The sequence below is a fragment of the Peromyscus maniculatus genome, chromosome 12 (genome assembly GCF_049852395.1).
Source record: "Peromyscus maniculatus bairdii isolate BWxNUB_F1_BW_parent chromosome 12, HU_Pman_BW_mat_3.1, whole genome shotgun sequence".
Taxonomy (NCBI): domain Eukaryota; kingdom Metazoa; phylum Chordata; class Mammalia; order Rodentia; family Cricetidae; genus Peromyscus; species Peromyscus maniculatus.
This window is the reverse complement of record NC_134863.1, coordinates 14480550-14504021: the sequence shown is the minus strand read 5'-3', so window position 1 is coordinate 14504021 and position 23472 is coordinate 14480550. Positions and strand designations below refer to the sequence as shown.

General features: G+C 42.2%; 2 protein-coding genes and 5 non-coding genes across 19 annotated transcripts; 1 reads left to right on the top strand and 6 right to left on the bottom strand.

Moving 5' to 3' along the window:
• Nucleotides 1-52: 52 nt before the first annotated feature.
• Nucleotides 53-15121, top strand: Rfc4 (replication factor C subunit 4). 3 transcript variants are annotated; one of them, XM_006985064.4, is made up of 11 exons: nucleotides 53-159; nucleotides 1033-1174; nucleotides 3923-4001; nucleotides 8822-8901; nucleotides 11680-11799; nucleotides 13288-13431; nucleotides 13655-13775; nucleotides 14270-14395; nucleotides 14479-14559; nucleotides 14760-14876; nucleotides 14954-15121. In XM_006985064.4, exons 2-11 carry the CDS (start codon nucleotides 1044-1046, stop codon nucleotides 15047-15049), a joined length of 1095 nt encoding a protein of 364 aa, XP_006985126.1. In that variant the 5' UTR covers nucleotides 53-159; nucleotides 1033-1043; the 3' UTR covers nucleotides 15050-15121. The 3 variants fall into 3 exon arrangements, with proteins under 3 accessions (XP_006985126.1, XP_006985127.1, XP_042115028.1); XM_006985065.4 differs by having other exon boundaries at nucleotides 139-440; XM_042259094.2 differs by lacking the exon at nucleotides 53-159 and adding an exon at nucleotides 472-490.
• On the bottom strand, nucleotides 15118-21484 carry Eif4a2 (eukaryotic translation initiation factor 4A2). Of its 11 annotated transcripts, none has more exons than XR_001579295.3 (12): nucleotides 21345-21484; nucleotides 20523-20568; nucleotides 20296-20428; nucleotides 19888-20027; nucleotides 18973-19141; nucleotides 18778-18887; nucleotides 18406-18549; nucleotides 17800-17937; nucleotides 17481-17570; nucleotides 17173-17252; nucleotides 16605-16715; nucleotides 15118-15900 (listed from the first exon to the last, which is right to left on the bottom strand). XR_001579295.3 is itself a non-coding variant. In XM_006985062.4 (11 exons), exons 1-11 carry the CDS (start codon nucleotides 21371-21373, stop codon nucleotides 15756-15758), a joined length of 1224 nt encoding a protein of 407 aa, XP_006985124.3. In that variant the 5' UTR covers nucleotides 21374-21484; the 3' UTR covers nucleotides 15118-15755. The 11 variants fall into 11 exon arrangements, 6 of the variants coding, with proteins under 6 accessions (XP_006985124.3, XP_006985123.3, XP_076404739.1 ...); XR_013043681.1 differs by having other exon boundaries at nucleotides 16609-16715; XR_442970.4 differs by having other exon boundaries at nucleotides 20523-20571; nucleotides 21345-21483.
• LOC121821869 (small nucleolar RNA SNORA4) lies at nucleotides 17314-17453 on the bottom strand. Its single transcript, XR_006062743.1, has one exon. It is a non-coding gene; the product is annotated as a small nucleolar RNA SNORA4 (small nucleolar RNA).
• LOC121821862 (small nucleolar RNA SNORA63) lies at nucleotides 17625-17755 on the bottom strand. Its single transcript, XR_006062737.1, has one exon. It is a non-coding gene; the product is annotated as a small nucleolar RNA SNORA63 (small nucleolar RNA).
• Nucleotides 18188-18365, bottom strand: LOC121821824 (small nucleolar RNA SNORA81). The gene has a single exon (XR_006062712.1). It is a non-coding gene; the product is annotated as a small nucleolar RNA SNORA81 (small nucleolar RNA).
• Nucleotides 18618-18742, bottom strand: LOC121821863 (small nucleolar RNA SNORA63). Its single transcript, XR_006062738.1, has one exon. It is a non-coding gene; the product is annotated as a small nucleolar RNA SNORA63 (small nucleolar RNA).
• LOC121821825 (small nucleolar RNA SNORD2) lies at nucleotides 20125-20192 on the bottom strand. The gene has a single exon (XR_006062713.1). It is a non-coding gene; the product is annotated as a small nucleolar RNA SNORD2 (small nucleolar RNA).
• Nucleotides 21485-23472: the final 1988 nt, after the last annotated feature.

Sequence of the window (23472 nt, the reverse complement as noted above, 5' to 3'; positions counted from 1 at the left end):
GCCGGGAGCGCGGGGCCTCCCCGAGCCTAACCAAGGAGGCGCGCGTCCCGGGGACTCGCGCGCCGGAAGTGACGTTTCGGGTGCCGCGCGCTCCCGCCGTGCCTTGCGCCGCCGTCCTGTGGCGGGAACCGCGGCTCCGGGGGGCGACGGCGGCGCCTTGTAAGTGTCGGTTCTGGCTGTTCTCGGCCTGGGTCCGGGTTTGGCGGGGTCCGGGCTGAGTCCTCCAGCTCCGCGGTGGTCGCTGCAGACCGCGGCTCGGGCGGCATTGTCGTCGGCAGCCCGCGGCGGGAGGCAGCGACCGGAGAGTGGCCTCAGACCAGCGACCGCGCGCTGTTTCCCCGCGCATGAGTGAAGAACCTGTGTGCCCGGCCCCAGAGCCACGCGTTTGCAGTCGTTGACTCTATGGACTCGCCTTTAGCCCCGTCTTCACATTTCATTTGGTAAAGCGTTTGCCGAGTGTTGTGGAGCCGGGCACGTCTAAGCCCCGACGGTATAGCAGTGGGGAAAGGAAAAAAACAAAACAAACAAACAAAAAAATTCCACGTTGCCATCGATGCTGGGCGATGTCAGAGAAGCCGGCGATAGCGGAGGGGTGGTGGTTTTTGAAGCCCCTGAAAATAGCCCCCTAAGAGTGTTCATGTATCAGTAATTAGTTTTTGTATAAAACTTAACATTTTCTCGTTTTGATATGAGTTTATCGGAACAGTAGCTGTTGCCCACATAGCAAGGTCCCACCTTCCCCTCCCCGCCCGCGAGTCTCTGAAGACCTGCATTGGCTTTGCCAGTACAGCTGCGCTCAAGGCCCAAGAAGAGATGATATTGGTCAACTGTTTATATGTGTCTCAGAATTCCTTACCTATAGGTTCTTCAAGCCCTCTTAAGACCCTGTGACCCTGAGTGCATTCAGAGCATCCTAGGTCATGAGGCGATGCACTTTATTGAGTAATGGTTGAATGCCTTTGCAATAGCTTAGGTGCCCTTTCCCGGGGAACTTGCTCATAATGGTTTCTTTTTCTTTTGTCTTATACCCAGGAGAAGAAACCATGCAGGCATTTCTAAAAGGCACATCTGGCAGTACCAAACCTCAGTTTACCAAGGACCGGGCAGTATCTGCCAGCGCAGGAAGCAGTGGAGAAACTAAGAAAACCAAACCGGTTCCTTGGGTGGAAAAATAGTAAGAATTACTCACACTTTTGTTGAAATAACTAATAAGTTTCCTCTCAAATCAGTGCTGGTCCACTTTTTTTTTAAATGTAAGGGGGAATTGCCTTATTTGGATGCTACCTTTGAGTGGGGGGAAAAATTACCCAATTATAAAAGTTATGGGTCCTTGGACTGATATAGTAGCTGGGTTTAACTCTGTTATTTTATAAATGAGCTAAGATTTTTATAAAGTGCAGTTTTAGGGTCTTAAATACAGAAATGAAGAAAACGTTTCTGTGAGCTGGCTATACACGGTAGTTATACTGACATCTAGATTCTGTCCCCCTTTTATTATATACTGGAAATTGTTGGGGTTGTTTTGTTTTGTTTTTTAGCATTAAAAAAGAAGGTTTGAAGTAGCACTAAATTGTCATCAGCTAAGTGATACTAGACGTAATCGTAATCATTAGCTAGATGTAACCTCTGTGATTACCAAGGGTTTTCAGGTTATTTACAAGCCAAACAAAGCTGTTTTCTTGATTTAGGCTTTTTTGCTTTTTTTCTTTTCTTTTCTTTTTTTTTTTTTTTGAGAAATTTAAATATGAGTACATCTACATCATTCCCATCCTTCCCTTGCCCCAACTTTTCCCATGTTCCCTCCCCACAAAGCCAGTGCTTATAACAATCGAGATTTTTTTTTTTTTTAAATTTAACGTGTGTTCCAGGCATCAAACTTGGGTTCATCAGACTTGGCAATGAGTGCCTTTGCCTCCCGAGCTGTCTTGCCAGCCCCCAAACTGGATTTTTTTTTTTTTTAATTTAAAAATATATGGGGAAGAGAGGAATCTAGATTTTCAGCTTCTCCATTTTCAGTTTGATATTGGAATACACGTGATAGAATGTGAGAACCTAACTCCTAAAAGCTGTCCTGACTTCCATGTGTGACTCAAGGCATGCTTGCTATGGATGGCATGCATCCTCCTTCCCCAACAATAAATGTGAAGAAATACAGACTTGGGGGCTAGAGGATAGTTGTAGCAGACAGTTGTGGATACAAGTTCTTACATGACAGTCAGACTGTGCTGCTTCTCCTTTGGAGAAGGCCTTACATCACCGTGTAGCTGCTGTTCATCGTTTTCATTGTTACCTGTCTAATCCTTGCAGGTGTTTGGATAAGACTCTGACTTAGAGCACACACAGTGATTCTTGCCCAGTGTTAACCTGACTAATTATAAAAATGTGGGTCGAAGAATTTTGGGGCCAGTGAAAAGGCTCAGTCAGTGGAGAAAAACACTTGCTGTATAAACCTGACAACATAAGGGTGATCCCTGAACACCACAGTAGAAGGAGAGAAATGACTCCTGAAAGTTGTTCCCTTACATCATCTCTCTCTCTCTCTCTCTCTCTCTCTCTCTCTCTCTCTCTCTCACACACACACACACACACACACACACACATACACACAAAACAAGTAAGTTTGAATTGTTTTTATTTTAGGTTACATGTATGAGTGCTTGGCCTGCAGTATATGCCGGTGCACCATGTGTTTACCTGGTGCCCATAGAGGCCAGAAAAGGGTATCAGAGCCTATAGGACTACAGTTAGAGATGGTTATAAGCTACCGTGTGGGCACTGGGAATTGAACCCAGGTCCTCTGGCAGAGCAACAGGTGCTCTTAACCACTGAGCCATCTCTGTAGCCCCATAAAACTTTCTTTTTTTTTTTTTTAGATTTATTTATTTATTATGTATACAGAAGAGGGCACCAGATCTCATTACAGATGGTTGTGAGCCACCATGTGGTTGCTGGGAATTGAACTCAGGACCTCTGGAAGAGCAGTCAGTGCTCTTAACCTCTGAGCCATCTCTCCAGCCCCTCATAAAACTTTCTTAAAAGAATGTTTCATTAATTTACTAAGCAGAAACCTCAGTCATAGAATTTGGGAGAACAACTTTGTCATAATAATTACTAACTAGTGGCTCACACCTTTAGTCAGAGTACTGGAAAGGCAGAGTCAGGCGGATATCTGTAGTCCAGATAGTAAGTTCCAAGATAGCCGGAGCCACAGAGTGAGACCTTGTCTCACAATATAAAAAATGACTTACTAATTTTACTAATAAATGACTTACGATAAAAGGCAGAGGCAGGCAGATCTCTGAGGTCAATCAAGGCTAGAGTGAGTTCCAGGATAACCAGGACTAAACAGAGCAAAACGGTCTCAAACAAAACAAAAAAGATCTCCTTTATTTTGTTGTAGCTGGGTGTTAGAAAAAACAGTACTAACCATTTAATGTCTTAGCTGAGAGAGAGTGTGTGTGTGTGATTGTTTATTTGTTTTAAGCAAAGTAGTTGCCCAATTGTTAGAGAGGTCATTTTGTAGACCAGTGTTCGCTTTCTTTTTTCTTTTTTTAAGACAAGGTCTGACTGTAGCCCTGACTGTCCTGGAATACACTATGTAGACCAGGTTGGCTTCAAACGCAGAGATCCTCCTACCTCTGCCTCCCCGTTGCTAGGATCAAAGAGGTGAGCCTACACACTTTAATTGGTTCACTTTAAATTCCTATGCTTAATATTTTATGCATGCAGTACAGGTAGAAGCAAAAATAATTGCATCCAGTAGTATGTATTTGCTTAAGGTAAATACAAATGAAGGTTCTGCCTACTTCCGATTTCATAACGAATATGTAAGAGCTATCATTGGTGTTTTAGCAGAAGGAACACTTGATTATTCTACAGCTATCACATATGCTAAAGAACCTTCCTTCCCTCTACCCTTCAGTCGTCCAAAGTGTGTGGATGAAGTTGCTTTCCAGGAAGAAGTGGTTGCAGTGCTTAAAAAGTCTTTAGAAGGAGCTGATGTAAGTAGATGGTGTTTGATGGCATTGGGAAGTTAGAATTTATTCACCTTTTCCTTTATTTTAAACTTTTATCCATAAATATACCCTTAAATATATGCTATAAGTCTTGATACTATTTATAAAACAATAATCATCTTCTATGTGGTATTCTTAGTATTCAAGTAAGGATCACTGAATAAAGCCGGTGGTGGTAGCATACACCTTTAATCCCAGCATTGGGGGTGACGGTGGGGGGGTGGGGAATCTCTGTGAGTTTGAGGCCAGCCTGGTCTACAGAGTGAGTTCCAGGACAGCCATGGCTACACAGAGAAACTCTGTCTGGAAAAACAACAACAACAAAAAAGATCACTGAAGAAGATAGATTAGGGCCCTTTCTCCATGAGCTTTTATTTTGGAGAGGAAAGAGACTAAACAAGTAAATCAAATCGATCTAAACATGTTACAAGTAATTACAAATAAGTGTTATAGAAGAATCCATTTTAAAATAGGTATAGTTGGCTGGGTGTGGTGCCATGTGCCTTTAATTCCAACACTCCAGAGGCACAGGCCACTCTGGTCTACATATAGTACATTCCAGGACAGCCGCAGTGAGACCCTGTCTGAAACGTGTGTATGTGTGACTGCATAATTTTTTATCGTAGCTTTATTAAAAAAATAGAGTATTTGATTCTTAGAGCACTACATTTCCTGCCGTGTTTAGGTAACTTGTTTTTTAAATCATTAGAGTCAACATAAGCCCATTTGAAGAGTTAAAAGGTTTGTTTGGTTTAGTTTTTTGAGACTGGGTTTTATGTACTCTAAGCTAGCCTGAACTCTCAGCATAGCTGAGATACCCTCATATTTCAGATCCTCCTGTTTCTATCTCCCAAATGATGTGATTGCAGGCGTGTGCCAGAACACCTAGCTGAGTAAGCAGTTTTAAATGGTATTTGAAGAGGTGTCCCCATGCCTCATGAGCTCAGTGCAGAAAGGGATCCCGAGGTGAGCATAGGAAATCAGTTTTGCTTCATTCTTCAGTTCTGTCTCCTAAACCTGGCTGCCTTAGATATTTGGTTTGGCCTGCCATTGTTCATTTCTAAAGTTACAGTAAAGGTTAGGGAATATCACTTTCCCAGAGTGAGTGGAGCCAAACATGTTTTGGATTTTGGAGTGTGTTTTTTTCTTTGTTGTTTTGTTTTTTCAGATTTTCGAGTATTTGTTGGGTTAGGCAACTTGACATCTTTTAACAAAATATTTGATATAAACAACTTAAAGGGGAAGTTTGTTTTGGCTTACAGTTGAGAAGTTTCCTTAACCATTCATACCACAGGCTGATGACAAAGTCTTAGTACGTGGGCCTTTGGGAAACACTTAAAACCCAAACTAAGTGTATTTGAAATGAGACTCGTAAGTCAACACAGAATTCAGTTATGCCTCATAGCTATGCCCATGCCCTGAATTTTATACAATGACATTGCATGAATTGAGATTTTCATACAATCAAAAACAAAGTTGTAAATATTTTACCCACCCATGTAGGCAGTTGGTGGATTGGTATCACATCATTGTTGACTTTTTTTCCCCACTTCTTTTGTTTGTTTGTTTTCCTTTTTGTGACAGAGTCTCTCTCTATGTAGCTCTGACTATCCTGGAACTCAGTATATAGTCCAGCCTGACCTTAAACTCATGAGATTCCCCTGCCTCTGTCTCAAGTGCTGAGATTAAAGGTGTGCACCACCACCACCACAACTGGCTCACCACTGATTCTTAATTTGGGTACAACCAATAAGTTATTATTTTCTATATTCACATATCAGTACTTAGTAGTAAGTTTAACATTCCCTTACCATACAGTAGAAAACAGTGTGTTCAGAGTAACCATGAACTTATGGCATCACACTAATGTTCAAAATATGCTGGATTTGGGATTTCCAATTAGGAATGCTCAGCTTATAATATAGTACACATTGAGAAAAAACTTTAAAACCCTTTCCAGTATTCATTTTGATTTGATTCAAATACCCATTTGACTTTTGATGCTAGAATAGTATACAATGTTAATTGGCTAGTAACAGATTATAAAATCTAAATACTAACATTTCTAGACAAATATAAGACTATCGCCTAGTATAACATTTGTTGACCTATTCTTATTTAGCTGGGCCTGCAAGTGTAGGTATAATCTTGGCTACTCAGGGAACTGAGGCAGGAGAATTCTAAATACAAGGCCAGTCTGGCCATTTTAGCGAACTCTGCCTCAAAATACAAAATAAAGAAAAGGGTGGGGGTGTTCACTGGCAGATTTTTAAATAGCATGTACTAGGTATAGCCTTAGGTTTGATCTCCAGTGCTGCAGGTCTTGTTGAATATTTTACACTTCATTTCTGACTAAATTTATAATGTGATTTTTTTTTTTACACTAAAGAGTTAAAGTCCTTTCTTTGAAATATTTTAAAATTGAACTGCAGTAGTTTTTCTGTTTTTTGTTTGTTTGTTGTTTTTTTCCTCTGAGATCAGTTTCTATAGTATAAAAATGGGTAATATTAAGAGAAGGTAGCCAGGCAGTGGTGACACACGCCTTAATCCCAGCACTTGGGAGGCAAGTGCAGGGGGATCTCTGAGTTTGAGACCAGCCTGGGCTACAAAGTGAGATCCAGGACAGCGAGGGCTACACGGTGAAACCCTGTGTCAAAAGACAAAAGAGAGAGAGAGAGGGTAATGGGGGCAAAAACATGATACATACACACACACACACACATACATACACACACACACACACACACACACACACACAACCATTATTTAATGTATAACTAATAAATGTGAATTAAAAACATTTTAAAAGAATAATTTTACTCTTGTCTTAAAGGATTGAGATGTGTTACAGTTACCCTGGTTAGTCATTACAAATAGAGCCATGTACATATCAAAATAACAAATATCAAAAATAAAAATATCAAATATCAAAATAGCCTTAACAATTATGGAACCTGGGGAGGTATACTAATTAATTTGCACATTGCATGACAAGATCCCTGACTTAAACAGCTTAGGATTTATGCTGTCTCACAGTACAGGCTAGGGAAGCATGGAACTGGAGTTGGCTGGTCCCACTGCATTTATGATCAAGAAGTATAGAGATGAATGCTAGTGCTTAACCCCTGACTCTCGAGTGCTCCGAGGCTTATCTTCTCAGTAAATCTAGAGTATGTCAAGTTTACAATCAGTTTACAAGTTTACAGTCCCAAGTCGGAGATTTAGGAGAGCCCTTGTCAACTTGACATCCAAACATACAACTTTTAAGCTATGATATTCTAACTCTTGTCCCCATAGGTTGATGGCTGGATCATAATGCAAAATGTATTCAAAACAATTTCAAAAATTCTCAGTTTTCAGCATTTCTAAAACTGTTTAAAAGCATAGGAGCAGAGCCTCTTCTGAGACTCCCTAAGCTGTGAGTCCTTTACAATCAAAGCCAAGTTACATAATTTTAATATACAATTGCAGAGTGAACATCCCTTTCCCAAGAAAGGAGGAAGGAGGCATAGCACGGAAGAGGAGACCAAAGCATATCCTAAACCCAGCAGGACAGACATCAAGTCTTACACTTGAGGCTCTAAACAAGAACTTAGGTAGCCCCATCCCTCCAGCTCTGCCACCTACAGCACACATAGTGTCTGTCTTGGTCTAGCTCCTCAGCGTGCGCCATCACCGCCCGGCTTTTTTTTTTTAATAATTTTTATTTGCATTGGTATTTTGCCAGCATGTATGTCTGTGTGAGGGTGTCAGATCTTGGAGTTACAGACAGTTGTGAGCTGCCATGTGGGTGCTGAGAATTGAACCTGGTTCCTCTGGAAGAGCAGTCAGTGATCTTAACCCCTGAGCCATCTCTCCAGCCTCAATTTTTTTATTTCTTCTTTTTTGAGGCAGGGTTTCTCTGTGTATCCCTGCCTGTCCTGGAACTCATTCTGTGGACCAGGCTAGCCCCGAACTCAGAGATCCACTGGACTCTGCCTCCTGAGTGCTGAGATTAAAGATATGCACCACTACACCCAGCTGTAAATGAACTTTTGAAGTGAACTATCTAGTAAGGTAGGTAGGTATTTTATAATTAAATTCAACTGTTAGACACTGAATAAAGGCAAATTAAAACAAGTGCAGCAAATCCAGTGGGTCCGAGCAGAGCCACTTTAGAAGGGTGCTGGAGAAGGAAGGCTCCGACTTACAGTGCATAGCCTTGACATGGCAAGAAGGGAGTCAGTCCAGATTGAGAATTACATACCTTTCTTTTTTTAACCTTTAGAGCTTTATTGGGGGAGGGGGGCGCCAAAGAGATGCAGAGACAGAGCATGCACAGAGGGAGAGTATATAGAGAGGAGAAAGTTCTTTCTTATTGGAAGTCATTATAAGTGCTTGAGATTTTCTTACTGTTTTGCGAGTGGAGTATGAAGCCAATGAAAGCTTTTAAGTAGCACCCAGGGTGACACCTGATTTGGGTAAAGTACAAATGAACAGGAAGGACAATGTTGGCAAAAGTTAAACTCCCACCTACTTTCTTATCTTCAGAATTCTTCTACCTGAATTAGAACTTAATGCATTATCAGGGTAGAGTGGCCCGAAATTCTGAGTGGAGACAGGAGGGTCAGGAGTTCAGGGTCATCTACAATTACATAGCAAGTTCAAAGGCGTATTTAGAATTTTAGATACTGTGATACCACTTATATCAAAAAATCTTTAGCTATATGTAGTCTTATGAAAGTCATCACACCATTCCACAAACAGTTGGGTGTTGTCAGTCTCATCTGTTTATAATCTATAGAATTAAAATTTAATTTCTGCAGCTTCCTAATCTCTTATTCTATGGGCCACCCGGAACTGGCAAAACATCCACAATTTTGGCAGCAGCTAGAGAACTCTTTGGGTAAGTTGAAATTGGTTGATGTCTTAGTCACCATTCTATTGATGTGAAGAGACACTATGACCATGACAACTCTCAAAAAGGAAAGCATTTAATTGGGGCTTGCTTACAGATTTTTAGAGGTTTAGTTCATTATTATCATGGTGGAAAGCATGGCAGCACACAGGCAAGCACGATGCTGGAGAAGTAGCTGAGAACTACATCCTTAGGCAGAGATAGAGAGAGCCTAGGCCTGGCATGGGCTCTTTGAAACCCTCAGAGCCCACCCCAGTGACATACTTCCTCCAACAAGGCCACATCTCCTAATTCTTTGCTAATAGTGCCACCCTTTGATGACTATGCATTCAAATAAATGAGACTTTGGGGGCCATTCTTATTCAAACCGCCACAGTTGGTCAATTTCTTTTTTTTTTTTTTTTCTTTTTTTTCTTTCTTTTTTTTTTTTTGGTTTTTCGAGACAGCGTTTCTCTGCGTAGCTTTGCGCCTTTCCTGGAGCTCACTTGGTAGCCCAGGCTGGCCTCGAACTCACAGAGATCCACCTGGCTCTGCCTCCCAAGTGGTGGGATTAAAGGCGTGCGCCATCACCGCCCGGCTGGTCAATTTCTTTTTAAACACTATGTACAAGGGGCTGAAGAGATGGCTTAAGGGTTAGGAGAGCTTCTGATCTTCCAGAGGACCAGAGTTTGGTTTCCAGCACCCACATCCGGTAAGTCACAAATGCCTGTAACTCCAGCTCCTGGGGATCAGACACCTTTTTCTTGCCTCTGAGGGTATCCGAATACACATGGCATACACTCACATAGAAACATGCATAAATAAAAATAAAATAAGAAGAAGAAAAGGTTTGAGAGATGACTCAGTAGTTAAGACTATTCACTAGGGGTTGAAGAGATGACTTAGGGGTTAAGAGGGTTTTCTGATATTCTGGAGAACCCAAGTTGAGTTCCCAGCAACCATGCTGTAACTCCAGCTTATTCCATGCCTCTTAACCCAATGAGCACCTGCACTTGGGTATATGTAAACACACACACAAAAAAAAACACACATAATTTTTAAAAAATTTTTTAAAGATTTATTGTGTATACAGTGTTCTGCCTGCATGTATGCCCGCAGGCCAGAAGAGGGCACCAGATCTCATTACAGATGATTGTGAGCCATCATGTGGTTGCTGGGAATTAAACTCGAACTCAAGACTTCTTCACAGCAAGACCCTGTTTCCCAAAAAAAAAAAAAAAAGTGCATGTGTGCATTTGTCTGTAGAGAAAATACTAGAGAGAACAATAGTTTTTTGGAGCATAATTTTATTTTTATTTCTCAGATCTCTATAGTGGCATATATTACTTTAAATATTCATTTTATATACCAGCCAAGAGTAATGGCGCATGCCTTTGATCCCAGCACTCAGTTCTCTGTGAGTTCAAGACCAGCCTAGTCTACAATGCAAGTTCCAGGACAGCCATAGCTGTTACACAAAGAAATCCTGCCTCCAAAAACAACAAATGCCAGGTGTAATGGTACATGCTTATGAATCCTGTACTAAAAAGTGGAAACAAGAGAACTAACTGGAAGTTTGAGCCACTCTGGGCTGTATAGTTCTAATCAAGCCTGGCTATGAGAATCCATCTTTTATGGACAAGAAAGCTTATTTTGTAGTGTTATTTGATGACTGCAGTCTCGAAGTTGACAATGAGAGACACTGAAGGCTTCTGCAACAACCTCTTCCCCCGACTCCCATTCCAAAAAACACAGTCTAGACAGGAAATAAATAGCTCTTCCTAGTTGTTGGCTTCTAGCAGGCGGTGTCTGGGGCTCACTCCGTTTTTAAGGAGCTGGCCACTGGGAGTTTAACCATGCTCTAATGAGTATATGGGCAACACGAATTGGAGTTGGTGCGTTGTATTTTTTTCTACTTTGTGGAAAGACTGAGAAGCAAATGTGATAGGGTGCATTGTGTGAAATTCCAAAACAATCAATGGAAATATGTTGAAGAAATTTTTTTTGTTTGTTTGTTTTTGTTTTTCGAGACAGGGTTTCTCTGTGGAGCTTTGCAACTTTCCTGGAACTTACTCTGTAGCCCAGGCTGGCCTCAAACTCACAGAGATCTGCCTACTTCTGCCTCCCAGTGCTGGGATTAAAGGCGTGTGCCACCACCGCCTGGCTGAAAAAAATATTTTTTAAAAAGTCCACCTTTAGACTTGAGGTATAGGCCCTGAGTCTGATCCCTTGCCACACACAGCCTTCATTTGTGTTTTAATCTAGTGATTTTCTTTATAGCAAGCTATTGTATGGTGATAATTCAAACATGCTAAATTATAACATTTAAAACCCAATAGATATCTACAACTGAAGAATAAATTACCTAAGGAATATGTTACTATGGTTTTAGTTTTGTTGCACAAAACTGAGAAATTAAATGTTTGTATATATTTTGTTTTGGGTTTTGTTTTTGTTTTTTGTTTTTTTTTGTTTGTTTGTTTTTTTAAAGACAGAGTCTCACTCTAATAGACTAGGCTGGCCTTGAACTTACAGAGATCCCAGATTTGCTTGCCTTTTCCTCCCAAATTCTGGGATTAAAGGTGTTGGCCACCATGCCTGGTCTGTAAGGTTTTTAGCCAAAATGCTAACTGACTAGCTTTGCAAAGAAAGACCGTGTGTGTGGCTCTGTCTTCGGTTGTCTTGCTCACTGGGTGGGTTCTAAACTCCGGAGTTTCAACAGCTGAATTAGCACCTGGGCTACTTAGTGCTGTGTGATGTTTCATAATGCTTTTCATTTTGAAACAGGCCTGAACTCTTTCGGTTAAGGGTTCTTGAGTTAAATGCATCTGATGAACGTGGAATACAAGTAGTCCGAGAGAAAGTGAAAAACTTTGCTCAGTTAACTGTGTCAGGAAGTCGTTCAGAGTAAGTAACTTGCACCCCCCCCCTCCATAATACAACTCATTATATTTGCTTTAAATGTAGGCTGTGGTTTGAATTTGGCCTCCATTCAGGCATTTGCTTGGGATAATTGGAAGTTATGAAGGTAAGTCCCCCTGGTATCTTTCTAAGACGACAAACCCTGTTTATCACAATTATTCAGTCTGGCCATGTGATTTCGTTTGTAGTGTTTTGATAAGATCAGATTTCACAGTCTTTCCGTCTCACAACACAGGTACATTCTGAGTTGGCAGTGGCAAGTGCTTACACCTAGAGTGAATGGGAGAGTGGGAAGTGAATGGGAAGGGCGGGCAGCAGCTTAGGTTCCCTGCTCTTGATACAGCCAGGCCCTACAAGGTCCTAATGCTACTGCAGACTCGTTCTCCCTCAGCATGTGGCCTTGCTATGAGAGCCTAATCCCTCCCCTAAACCGATGCTGCAGCTGCTTCTGCCATTCCTCCCTGGAATGGGTAGTAGAGTCATGGCCCCTTCCTCTCTGTTGTTACATGGAAGCATTGGTGTCAGCCAGAGCCCTGTGCGGTGGCATTACACCAGTAACAGCATGGCAGCATGAAGGCTGAGAAGCATTAGATTGGTTCTAGTCATTTCCTGAATAGCATGAAATGATCCTGGACCAACTAAGTGAACAGTAAAAGCCAAAAACAAAACAAAGTAAAATCAATGTACAGAAAATAAAATGGAATGTTTACAAGTCATATACCTAGAAAAGGACTTATGTCCAGAATATATAGTTTTAATACTCAATTAAAAATACAACTACAGCCGGGCGGTGGTGGCGCACGCCTTTAATCCCAGCACTCGGGAGGCAGAGGCAGGCGGATCTCTGTGAGTTCGAGGCCAGCCTGGACTACCAAGTGAGTCCCAGGAAAGGCGCAAAGCTACACAGAGAAACCCTGTCTCGAAAAACCAAAAAAAAAAAAAATACAACTACAAAATGGGCAAAGATCTTAGACATTTCTGAGCTACTACTGTGGCTGAAATTCTGACCTGTCTAGGACATAAGTCATCTGTTTGTCCAGGATGCCTATTAACTGTTGTAGGAGTATGAAAGGAAGTTAAATAACTTTTAATAACCCTAAAGCACACGAACAGTCATGTTATATTTGTTAAATTTCATTGTAATTTCTTTGTTTCATTTTATAAATTAAACAAGATAGGCTTAGAGATGATTCAGAGGGAAAAGTACTTGCCATGCAAGCCTGACAACCCAAGTTTGTTCTCCAGAACCCTTGTAATGGTGGAGAGAACCAACTCCAGTTACCCTGTTATCTCTACGTGAGTGCTGCGGCATGCATGTATGCACTACACATACACATTATACACACACTGTAATAAACTGAGTTAGTTTCCAAGGTACAGGTTACATATACTGAAAGATAAAAGTGGGTGAACTGTGTATTGTATCTCAGCAAAGATACTTGTCAGTGTTCAACTCTTGTGTTTCTGATTTAGTGGGAAGCCATGTCCTCCCTTTAAGATTGTAATTCTGGATGAAGCAGATTCTATGACCTCAGCTGCTCAGGCAGCTTTAAGACGTACCATGGAAAAAGAGTCTAAGACAACCAGATTCTGCCTCATCTGTAACTATGTCAGTCGGTATGTATACATCCTGAAGGCAGGTGCTAAGCAGTCTTTTTAAAATGACATGTAGTAGCGTATATATTTGTGGTGCACCAGATAACGTCTATATGCACACACGTGTGTAATAATTGGATCAGTCACTGACTCATCTTTCACCTTGGATTTGTAGTGAGAACATCCAAAGTCTCACCCTGTGCTACTCTGCAATATATCATGGTTGGTTTTTAATCTTTTCCAGAATAATTGAACCCCTCACTTCTAGATGTTCCAAGTTCCGCTTCAAGCCTCTGTCAGATGAAATTCAGCAGAAGCGATTACTGGATATTGCTGAAAAGGAAAATGTCAAAATTAGCCATGAGGTAAGTAGTACTAATTATTATGGTTATAGTTGGTTTTAAAATACTAATTTCTTTTATAAAAATGTACATCTCTTTTTATAAAAATGTACATCAAAAAAGAGTTTCTGAGAACTAATGATCATTGCTGTAACTCTTGATGTTTTTCAGGCATATTTGAGCTAAGTGAGCAAACTGAAACACGATCCCACACATTAGTACCCTAATAAAAGTGTAAACTATGTAATGCCCTTATCCTTTGACAGAACTTAGTAAAAAGTGGCCATTCACAGTTGATTCCTTTCAGAACCAAAAATCTGTCTATGACTGAAAACTTTCCCCCAAATGGGGGTGTGGGTACAGAACTTCTTTAGCCTTTGTTAGTGGAATAGGTCAGAGGTATACTACTTACATACACTATGGGTTCTGGGGACTAGTTATGAGGTTCCTGTGTGTCAGGCACCTTTACTGGGTAAGACATCTGGTCTACCCAATTTTCTTGAAACTCTCCTTTCCAGGGAATAGCTTATCTTGTTCAAGTATCAGAGGGAGATCTACGGAAAGCCATTACATTTCTTCAAAGTGCCACTCGACTAACAGGTGGAAAGGAAGTCATGGAAGATGTAATCACAGACATTGCTGGGGTGAGCCTTGTTTTATCTTGGCAACTCTTCTGGCTATAACAGCCCTCAAGCTAGCCTCGTTCTGACTCTTAATGTCTATTCAGGTAATACCAGCTATAACCATTGATGGAATACTCACTGCATGTCACAGTGGCTCTTTTGACAAACTAGAAGCTGTGGTAAAGGTAATTAATGTTAATTTAAAACCATTTCTGAGGCTGGGCAGTGGTGGTGCACACTTTTAATCCCAGCAGCACTCGGGAGGCAGAGGCAGGCAGATCTCTGAGTTCGAGGCCAGCCTGGGCTACAGAGAAACCCTATCTCAAAAAACCCAAAATTTACTTACTTTTGGCAAGACCACTATCCAAAACCACTTCTGTTGTAGGACCTAATAGATGAAGGACATGCAGCTATTCAGCTTGTTAATCAACTTCATGATGTGGTTGTAGAAAATGACAATCTTTCTGATAAACAGAAGTCCGTTATTACAGAGAAACTTGCTGTAAGTACTGCACATAAACATTTGTAGACCATCCATGCCTTGAGTGCCCAACCTAACTTTCCCATTTCCCTTTACAGGAAGTGGATAAATGCTTAGCAGATGGTGCAGATGAACACCTGCAGTTGATGAGCCTTTGCGCAACTGTGATGCAGCAGCTGACTCAGAACTGTTGAGAACAGAAACTGTGACAATAACTTGTCTGTTACAACTTTTGGATAACAAATAAATGACAAAAACCCTATAAAGTGAATATACAATTTATTTATTTAACATTCAAACTTCATTAAGACATGTGCAATATGGCAATTTTACTGGGGGTTTAACCCTACCTAGGATATGATTGCTTGCTGAGGCTTAGCAACAGGGTCCAGTTCACACTTAGCACTAATTAAATACTTTATTGAATAAATACAATACCAACAAAATGCATTCAAATTCTTCTAAAAAAGAAAGATCACTTTTAAAGGCCTTTCTAATCAGGCTAATGACAAACACAATAAAGGCAAATATGCTAGTTTTACATAATTGGCTGATTTTATACAGCACTTATATCTTTTAGTCCACAAGTATATTATTAAATGATAGAGAACATCTAATACAACCATTTCTACATAACTAGTAAATGAATTTCTAAGAAAAAAAGATTTTACAGACCCCATCTTTATACCCACCCCAACAGTCTAACTCTAAAGAGGATAAAGCCAATGCCTTTCCTCACAAGAGCTCAGGACTAAAGTCGCTTTGCTATCAGAATCTGTATTTGTGATCCGTTATGAGCATTGAGACAAGATTCAAATATTCTCAAAGAAGCACAATGCACGTTGTGATCGCCTAGTCAGCAACAGCGAGCACTGCATTCAAACTATCTCATCCCAGGAATTAAATAAGGTCAGCCACATTCATGGGCATTTCCTCCACTGTAGTATTGTAGAAAGTCTCAATGTCACGAAGAATCCTCTTGTCTTCTTCAGTAACAAAGTTTATAGCCACACCTTTCCTCCCAAATCGACCCCCTCTGCCAATTCTGTGTAAGAAAAAGAAACCAGCAGTCAGAAAGTTGCTTTAGTATTATTTAGAACTACTGAATATGACGATCCACTTGTTAACCATCAGCTGCTGTTTACCTATGGTTATAGTTCGTGCTTCTAAGTGGAGCACTAGCTGCTAAAAACAATATCCAGAGGTGGGGGAAACCATCTTCCTTTGCAGTTAGTGCCAAAAGAATTCAAGGCTTGTCTGGCTGCAAAATGAGATAGGCGCCTTGAGCATTATAATAAAGCAGATGACAGTATTGTGTTTGGGGTGAAATTAAAGCCCATACCAAAGTGGGCCAGCCAGGAGCAGTTGTCAGCCTGGGACAGATGTGAACACCAGGGATAAAAGAAAACAGTTATAAAATCCATTTCGACGCACTTCTGGAACTGTAAACTGTAAATACAAATGCTGCAAGGTTAACTATTTTCTAAAACTTACTTTTTTTCCAGTGGGAAAACAAGTATTTGGTATGGTAGCCCAAACTTATCACTGCTTTTTGCTCAGCTTTTTTACACGTTATACTCAAAAATTATTCAAACGTGTTACCTCCAAAAACACCTCTACCTACCAAGTACCAGACAATACAAACCACCTAATGCTCCCTATCAGAAATGCTAACGTAACAAAATGCCTTGGGCTGGAACAACTTAAAATATCAAATAATCATGACAAAAGAAAATCAAATATAAATACCGACTCGCTCTTTATTCAAACAGTGTGCTGTTTCGCTTATGATTCCACGTCCTAAATTACGTCAACGCCGTTTCTGAGTGCCATCTCGTCATCAACTGCCGCTATCGACTCCTGTATTTTTTAAAAAGTCTTTTTTTACATCATATAACAAAGTACAATTCAATTTATTTAGGGATAAAAGCCACTATAACTAAACCAGGGAATCACTCAAAATGCTACCAGCGACACCAAGAAAATCCCAACTATATAGAAACAATCACCAAGAAAAAGCACATGAACACAAGGAAAATCACTACAAAATAAGGCTCAAACATAAGCTAAGACCAAAAAAAATCTAAAGCAACCTAATCTGCATGTATGTACACAACCTTGGCCACATTACAAGTTTTCCCACTTTGTTCTTTTGACCAATCTTCCCAAATCCGATTTTAATTAGACCTTTAATTACTGCCTTTTTACTGGAATCTATTCCCTGAATTGCCATTACCTTGTATACACACACAATACTGTAGGAAAATGTTTGAATTTACTTCTCAAATACAAGTATTTAGAGATGCTTTCCTCTCACCTGTGAATATAGTTTTCACGATTGGTAGGTAGATCATAGTTTATAACCAAGGACACTTGTTGCACATCAATCCCACGAGCCTGAAATAAAAACAAGGCTTTTCAATATCCCAATTAAAAAAAGCTGGACATCCCAAAAATCAGTGTAGGCCACAAGATAGTAATGAACTATACGAAGTGGTATAGCTCACTGTGGAGTGTGGTCTTACTCATTCTGCCAAATAGCCCAAGTTGGTTAAGGTTATTTAAAAAAAACCTTCCCACAAATCTAGCTTTTGGTAATCTTAAAAAAAAAAAAGTTAGACTTACCAACAAGTCAGTAGTGATGAGAACACGGCTTGACCCTGATCGGAATTCCCTCATGATGACATCTCTTTCCTTCTGGTCCATGTCACCATGCTGCAAATGTAACAACACTTAAGAATCTCTAGTAAGGTAGAGTTAAGTTCTACTATGTATGAGACCAAGCGTCCCTGGCTGCTACAGGTGTAGAGCAGACAGGTATAGTTAAGAAACAATATTGATTTGAGCAGGGGGAACGACAACACAGCACTTAACAGCCATATTGTAGTTAAATCCTGCTTAGTGGATATAATTGAATTTGATGCAAATTAAACCCAACTCTTACCAGAGCAGAAACTGTGAAGTCCCTGGCATGCATTTTCTCTGTGAGCCAATCCACCTTGCGTCTTGTATTGAGAAAAATAACTGCTTGTGTGATAGTCAATGTCTCATACAAGTCACAAAGAGTGTCCAACTTCCACTCCTAATGTAAAAAAAGGTAAGTCAAAACTTTCCATCTATTAAAAAAAAAAAATGTTCTGTCTAAATAAGTGGTTCTCAAAGCTCCTTTAATACAGTCATGTTGTGATTACCCCTAACCATAAAATTATAGTTGCTAACTTCGTTAACTAATTTTGCTGTTCTTATGAATCGTTAAGTATCTGATATGTAAAATTATCTGACAGAACCTCAAAAGGGGTGTTGCAACCCACCCATATTGAAAACTGCTCCAGAATTATTGCACCAAATCTTAAGACAAAGGACACTGGACATTAAGAAAGAGGTCCACCCCTGTCTTTGGGATCTAGTGCAGTTACTTTTCTTCTTGTGTGTACTCTGCTAGCATTATTACAAAAACCAAGATATAATCCTAGTTTCTGCAATTTTAGCACAGTGCTTATACAAGAAGGTAGAAGAAAAATCTTTTATATTTAACAATGAGACCAATTACCTCTCGTTCAACATTAATATAAAACTGTTTGATTCCTTCCAGGGTCAATTCTTCCTTCTTCACCAGAATTCGAATTGGATCTCTCATGAATTTTTTGGTCACTTCCAACACATCAGTTGGCATTGTGGCAGAAAGCAACACAACCTTTAAAAGAAAAATGGTTGTTTTCAACTATGTATTGAGAACTTTCAGCTAATACTGGAGGGGAGAAAATGTTTGAAACCAAGCGTCTCTGCCTTACTATGGTAGAGCCAGGCAGAGATAGTAATGTATCAAATACTTTCAGCAGGGGGAACGACAATAGAACACTTCAGTTTTATTGTAACTGTACCTGCATGAAACCAAACCCAAATGTGTAGCAATAAACCTTACCTGAATGCTTGTATTTAATTTTTGGAAAATCTCATAGATTTGATCCTTAAACCCTCGGCTCAACATTTCATCTGCTTCATCCAAAACGAACATTTTGATCCATTTTGGAGCTGTTAATAAGAAAGTCATACTGCATCTCAAAGTTCTCGTAGCCATTTTTGACAATTAAAAGTTCTTTTAAGAGACAATACTTACAAAGGTATCTTCTGTTTAGCATATCAAACACTCTCCCTGGTGTACCAACAACAATATGAGGGGCTTCAGCCTGCAACTTCTGCATTTCATTTCGAACATTTGTTCCTCCAATGCAGGCATGACAAGTTGCTCCCATATAATCCCCGAGAGCCAAAATTACCTTTTGGATCTAAAAGCCAAAAATCTTAATTATCATCCTATAAAACTGTTAAGGTATAAGACTTAAGCTCCAAGGCATAAAATTAAACTATCTTGACTGCCAACAGCTCTTACGCATGCATAGCACAATGAAACTTCAAGCTTACAATACTCTTAGCTACTTATTGCTCCCTCCTGTCTTGCAGAACTGGGAAACCTGTTGCCTGAAACACCAATTGGGAAAGTAGAAAAAATTTCTACATTCTTCACTGTGTAGTGTACAGACTGAAATATATCCTATAAGGGCAAATGTTGGTAATTTTCCTCCCACAATGCACTGTGCATTGTAATTTTGACCTGAATAAAGCTTCCAGCTTTATTAGGAACTGCTACTTCAAAGCCAATAGAGCAGTGCTTTGAAACAGAGCATGCAACAGATGCATCACAAACTACTGAGACAGTCAAATGTTTAACATGTCACTGCAGTTTTCATGTTGCACAACTGGATTGCAAGTTTTAAAATGGGTACAGATATAATCCACCCTTTGAGAAACCTACGAGTTCTCAACTGTTGAAGTACAACCCTACAGGGCCTAACTATGTAATACCCAGTTCCTGCTTAGCTTTCAACAAAACTCCCTGCATGCATGGATAATTAAAAAGGAGGCTCTGATAGTTACTAGGAAAAATCATACGTTTTAATATTAAATTCTTCACAGTTGTGAAACCTGAAACCTATGCAACACGCAAGCAGTTTTTGAACTACACTATCAATACCTGTTGAGCCAGTTCTCTGGTGGGGGCCAATACTAGTGCTTGGGTCTCCTTGAACTCAATCTCCAACTGTTGCAGGATGGAAATAGCAAATGTGGCTGTCTTGCCAGTACCTGACTGAGCTTGAGCAATCACATCATACCCTAAAAAAAGTAGGATACATATTTACCGATCCCACATCAAATTGTCACGTCTACTATACACCATGTATTCCAGTTGGAACATAAGTTATGTCCAAGTAAGTGATCAGCAAGAGTAATTTCTCCATTTCAGGTCAGTCCCGAAAGATGATTGCCATCATTTCACTTAAGGAATACAAACAGGTGCTACTACTTCCCCAAAGGTTACTTTCCCTTTATGGTCCACATATATATGCAGAGCACATTTCCTCTAAGTGTCAGTGGGTTTTACCTTTAATACAAGGAATAATAGCTCTCTGCTGAATAGCTGATGGCTTCTCAAAACCATAAGCATAGATGCCTCGAAGAAGAGACTCCTTTAAATTCATATCATCAAAGTTATCAACGATTTCATTCCAGTTGCTCTGTGAGTTAATAAAACGATGAGTAAGAGGTTAAAAAAAAAGAAACAAAACGCTCCACCTTCCCCAGCCTTTAACGTCCACCAGCATTTCTTACCTCGATAACACCATCGGGGTCCATTCCCTCTGGGCCGCCATGTTCTCTGCTGGCAAGAATACTGCAGTTAGACAACTTACCCCTTCCAAGCCTTCACACGGATTGCCCTTCCCACCCGGTGCCTCTCTTACCCTGCACGCACGTGCAGTCTTACTTATCAGTGCCCAAGCAAGGTGGCACTGCGGGTAGACACCCTCCCCTTTGCCCCAAAGGCTGAGAACGCCGTTAAAAAGTGCAGAAGCCCCTTGACTCACGGCCCTCGGACCAAGCACTCCCGTCTGGGAAAAGCCGCTCTCGCGAGTGCTGCGGGCGCCGAGCTCCGCCCCTAACTCTGCGCAAGCCGGCGTGATTGACGCCGCCGAGGCCCAGCCGGGACCATGCCAACGGCTCGCCGGCGCCGTTTGCGGGCCGGTGTCCTCGTCCCCCCGGCCGTCCGATCTCCCACCTCGACAGAACCCTGGCAGCCCCAGCTCGCGCCACCCGCCGCCCATGAAGTCGGGACCCGGCGGCCCCCGCCCTAAGCGGGCTGCGCCACGGCTCTGCTTGCTATTGCCACGTCCCGCCCGGGGAGGGGCAGATGTCACAATGTCTCCCCGCTAAGCAAGGGCATCATCCACACTCCGTCCTCGTATCCGCCCCGTCTCCCCTCCACCCCGACCGCTACCATCATGGAAGCTTCTCGAAGGACACAAGGGAGGGCTGTGCGTGTGCCCCCAAGAGAAAGCCCGCATTCCTGCAGTGGGGGGCCGCAAGCCACCCACCTCAACTGCGGGGGCCCGCGACCTTCGCCACCGGCCGCCGGCCGCCCCGGGAGCGCCGTACCTGTTGTAATCCGCGGAGCCACCAGACATGATCCGAAAACCCGCTCAGCGCCCGACTGAAAAGACAGCCGCACGGCGCCGCCCGTTTTTTATAGGCTCGCGGCCGGAACCCGTTTCTCGCGGAGGAATTTCCTCCCCTCTCTTCGGGGGCCGCAGAAAATTGCGCCGCTCGGGGTCGTTACCGCGGGTGACACCCGACGGGGGTCGATGACCGAAACCCACATTTCATTATCCCGGGGTGTGAGAGCGGGGCCTGGAGGTGCAGGAGTCGGGCAGCGCCGCTGGGACTCTTTGCGGTCGGCGGAGGAATATTGCAGCAGCGCGACCGCGCGCCGCGCTCCTCGGCCGCCCGGCTCCTACGGGGTTTCCGCGGCCCTGCCGCAGAGGCCGGCGGAGCCGGGGGACGGGCCCGGGCGGAAGCCGGGTGGCGCTCTCCGCTGGCGGGCGGCGTCCTCAGGTCGCGCGGCTCCGGGTGAGCTGCGCGTCAGCGTGCCGCCGCCGCCGGGCCGGGCCGGGCCCCCGCGTTCCGGGCCGGAGCGGATTCGGGTTACTCCGTCCGTTCTCACTGCTCCGTTTATTAATGGGTCGGGAAAGGGCTACCTGGCATTCCGCCCAGCCATTTACTCTCCACTCGGATCTGCAACGTGTGAAACCCCGGCCACGGGAAAATGTCGGCCACCCAGCACCTCCTAGGAAATCCAGGTCGCAGCTACATTCCGAAAGACGAGGGGCAAGACGTGTGGTGTCATTAGCAGATGTCCCTTGAGTGGCGATTCTGTTCTCATATCCTCCCGGTCGGCTTTAGCTCTGGTTTGAAAAAAAATAATGCTAATAATTTAAACCTCGCGGGTGTGAGAAATGTTTGATAGAATCGTTACCAACTTTTGCAAAGGACCTGTCATTCCTTTGTCAGACAGAAATGTAAACGGGTGCTTCGGGCAGGTTCAGCCCTAGCACTTTAAAAAAAAAAGTAGATTCCGTCCCTTCTGGTAAAACAAAACAAAAATTTTAATCGTCTGGTGTTGTTGCCTTCCTGAAATTGAGAGCAATAGTTCTTATTGCCCATAATAAACTTGCATGGCTGCTTATGCCCAGAGGTTTCAGTCAACCACAACTCCAGCCCCTTGCTAAAAATATATTTCATGATTTTATTTTAAAACACAACTCTGGTCTCTGTTAAAGACAGTATCGTGAACGCTCAGAATTTTTCTCATTAATTCAGAAGACCAACACCAAACACTGATCTACAAGAGGTGAGGAAAGGCTCACTTTTTCTACTTTACGGGTAATACTTGGTTCTAAAACCCCCTCTTTTTTATGATTACATTGCATTTATTTATTTATTTACTCATTGTGTGCACCTCAGCGTCTGTGGAAGTCAGAGGACATCCCTTGGGAGTTGGTTCTTCTTCTACCATGTGGCTCCCACAAGAGGCTCCAGGGGATGGAATTCAGATCATCAGGCCCTAAGGCCAGCACCTTTACCCACCGATCCACCTTGCCAGCCCTAAATACTGTCCTTATTCAAAAATAAGTTGTTTGTTTATTTGGAAGTTATTGAGTCAGAAACTGTAACAAAATCAAGATGACAAAATAGAGACTGGGTGTGGTAGCTCGGGCCTTTAACCCCAGCACTGGGGAAACAGAGGCCTGTGGGTCCAAGGACTGTGTCATGAGACCTTGCCACAAGAGAGAGGTGTGTGTGAGAGACAAAATGGACTGGCCTTCATGGTCTCATTCAAAGTTGCTGGGGGAAAAAAATTGCCTGATCTAAGAAACTCAAAGTACTAAATCAGAAGTGTGACTGTTTACTGTCTAGGCTCACTTTAACTGAGATGGAAATAGGTCAACACACCTTCCAGCTGAGTGTTTTCTGTAGGGTTATACTGCCTGCCCTTAGATGCCCTGAAGCATCTTTCTAAATCTCTCTCTCTCTCTTTTTTTTTTTTTTTTTTTTTTTGGGGGGGGGGGGGGGGACAGGGTTTCTCTGTGTAGTTTTGATGCCTGTCCTGGATCTCGCTCTGTAGCCCAGGCTGGCCTGGAACTCACCGAGATCCCCCTGCCTCTGCCTTCTGAGTGCTGGGATTAAAGGTGTGTGCCATTACCACCTGGCTCTAAATCTCTTAAAA

Excerpts from the sequence above, each read along its gene's own strand:
- Eif4a2 (XM_006985061.4), bottom strand. The coding sequence starts at position 21,373 with ATGTCTGGTGGCTCCGCGGATTACAACAG. Across the intron at positions 20,028-20,295 it reads TATTATTCCTTGTATTAAAG|GGTATGATGTGATTGCTCAA; the intron begins GTAAAACCCACT and ends TACTTTTTTTAG. Across the intron at positions 18,550-18,777 it reads AATTAAATACAAGCATTCAG|GTTGTGTTGCTTTCTGCCAC; the intron begins GTAAGGTTTATT and ends TTTCTTTTAAAG.
- Rfc4 (XM_006985064.4), top strand. The coding sequence starts at position 1,044 with ATGCAGGCATTTCTAAAAGGCACATCTGGCAGTACCAAACCTCAGTTT. Across the intron at positions 8,902-11,679 it reads GCAGCTAGAGAACTCTTTGG|GCCTGAACTCTTTCGGTTAA; the intron begins GTAAGTTGAAAT and ends ATTTTGAAACAG. Across the intron at positions 13,432-13,654 it reads ATCTGTAACTATGTCAGTCG|AATAATTGAACCCCTCACTT; the intron begins GTATGTATACAT and ends AATCTTTTCCAG.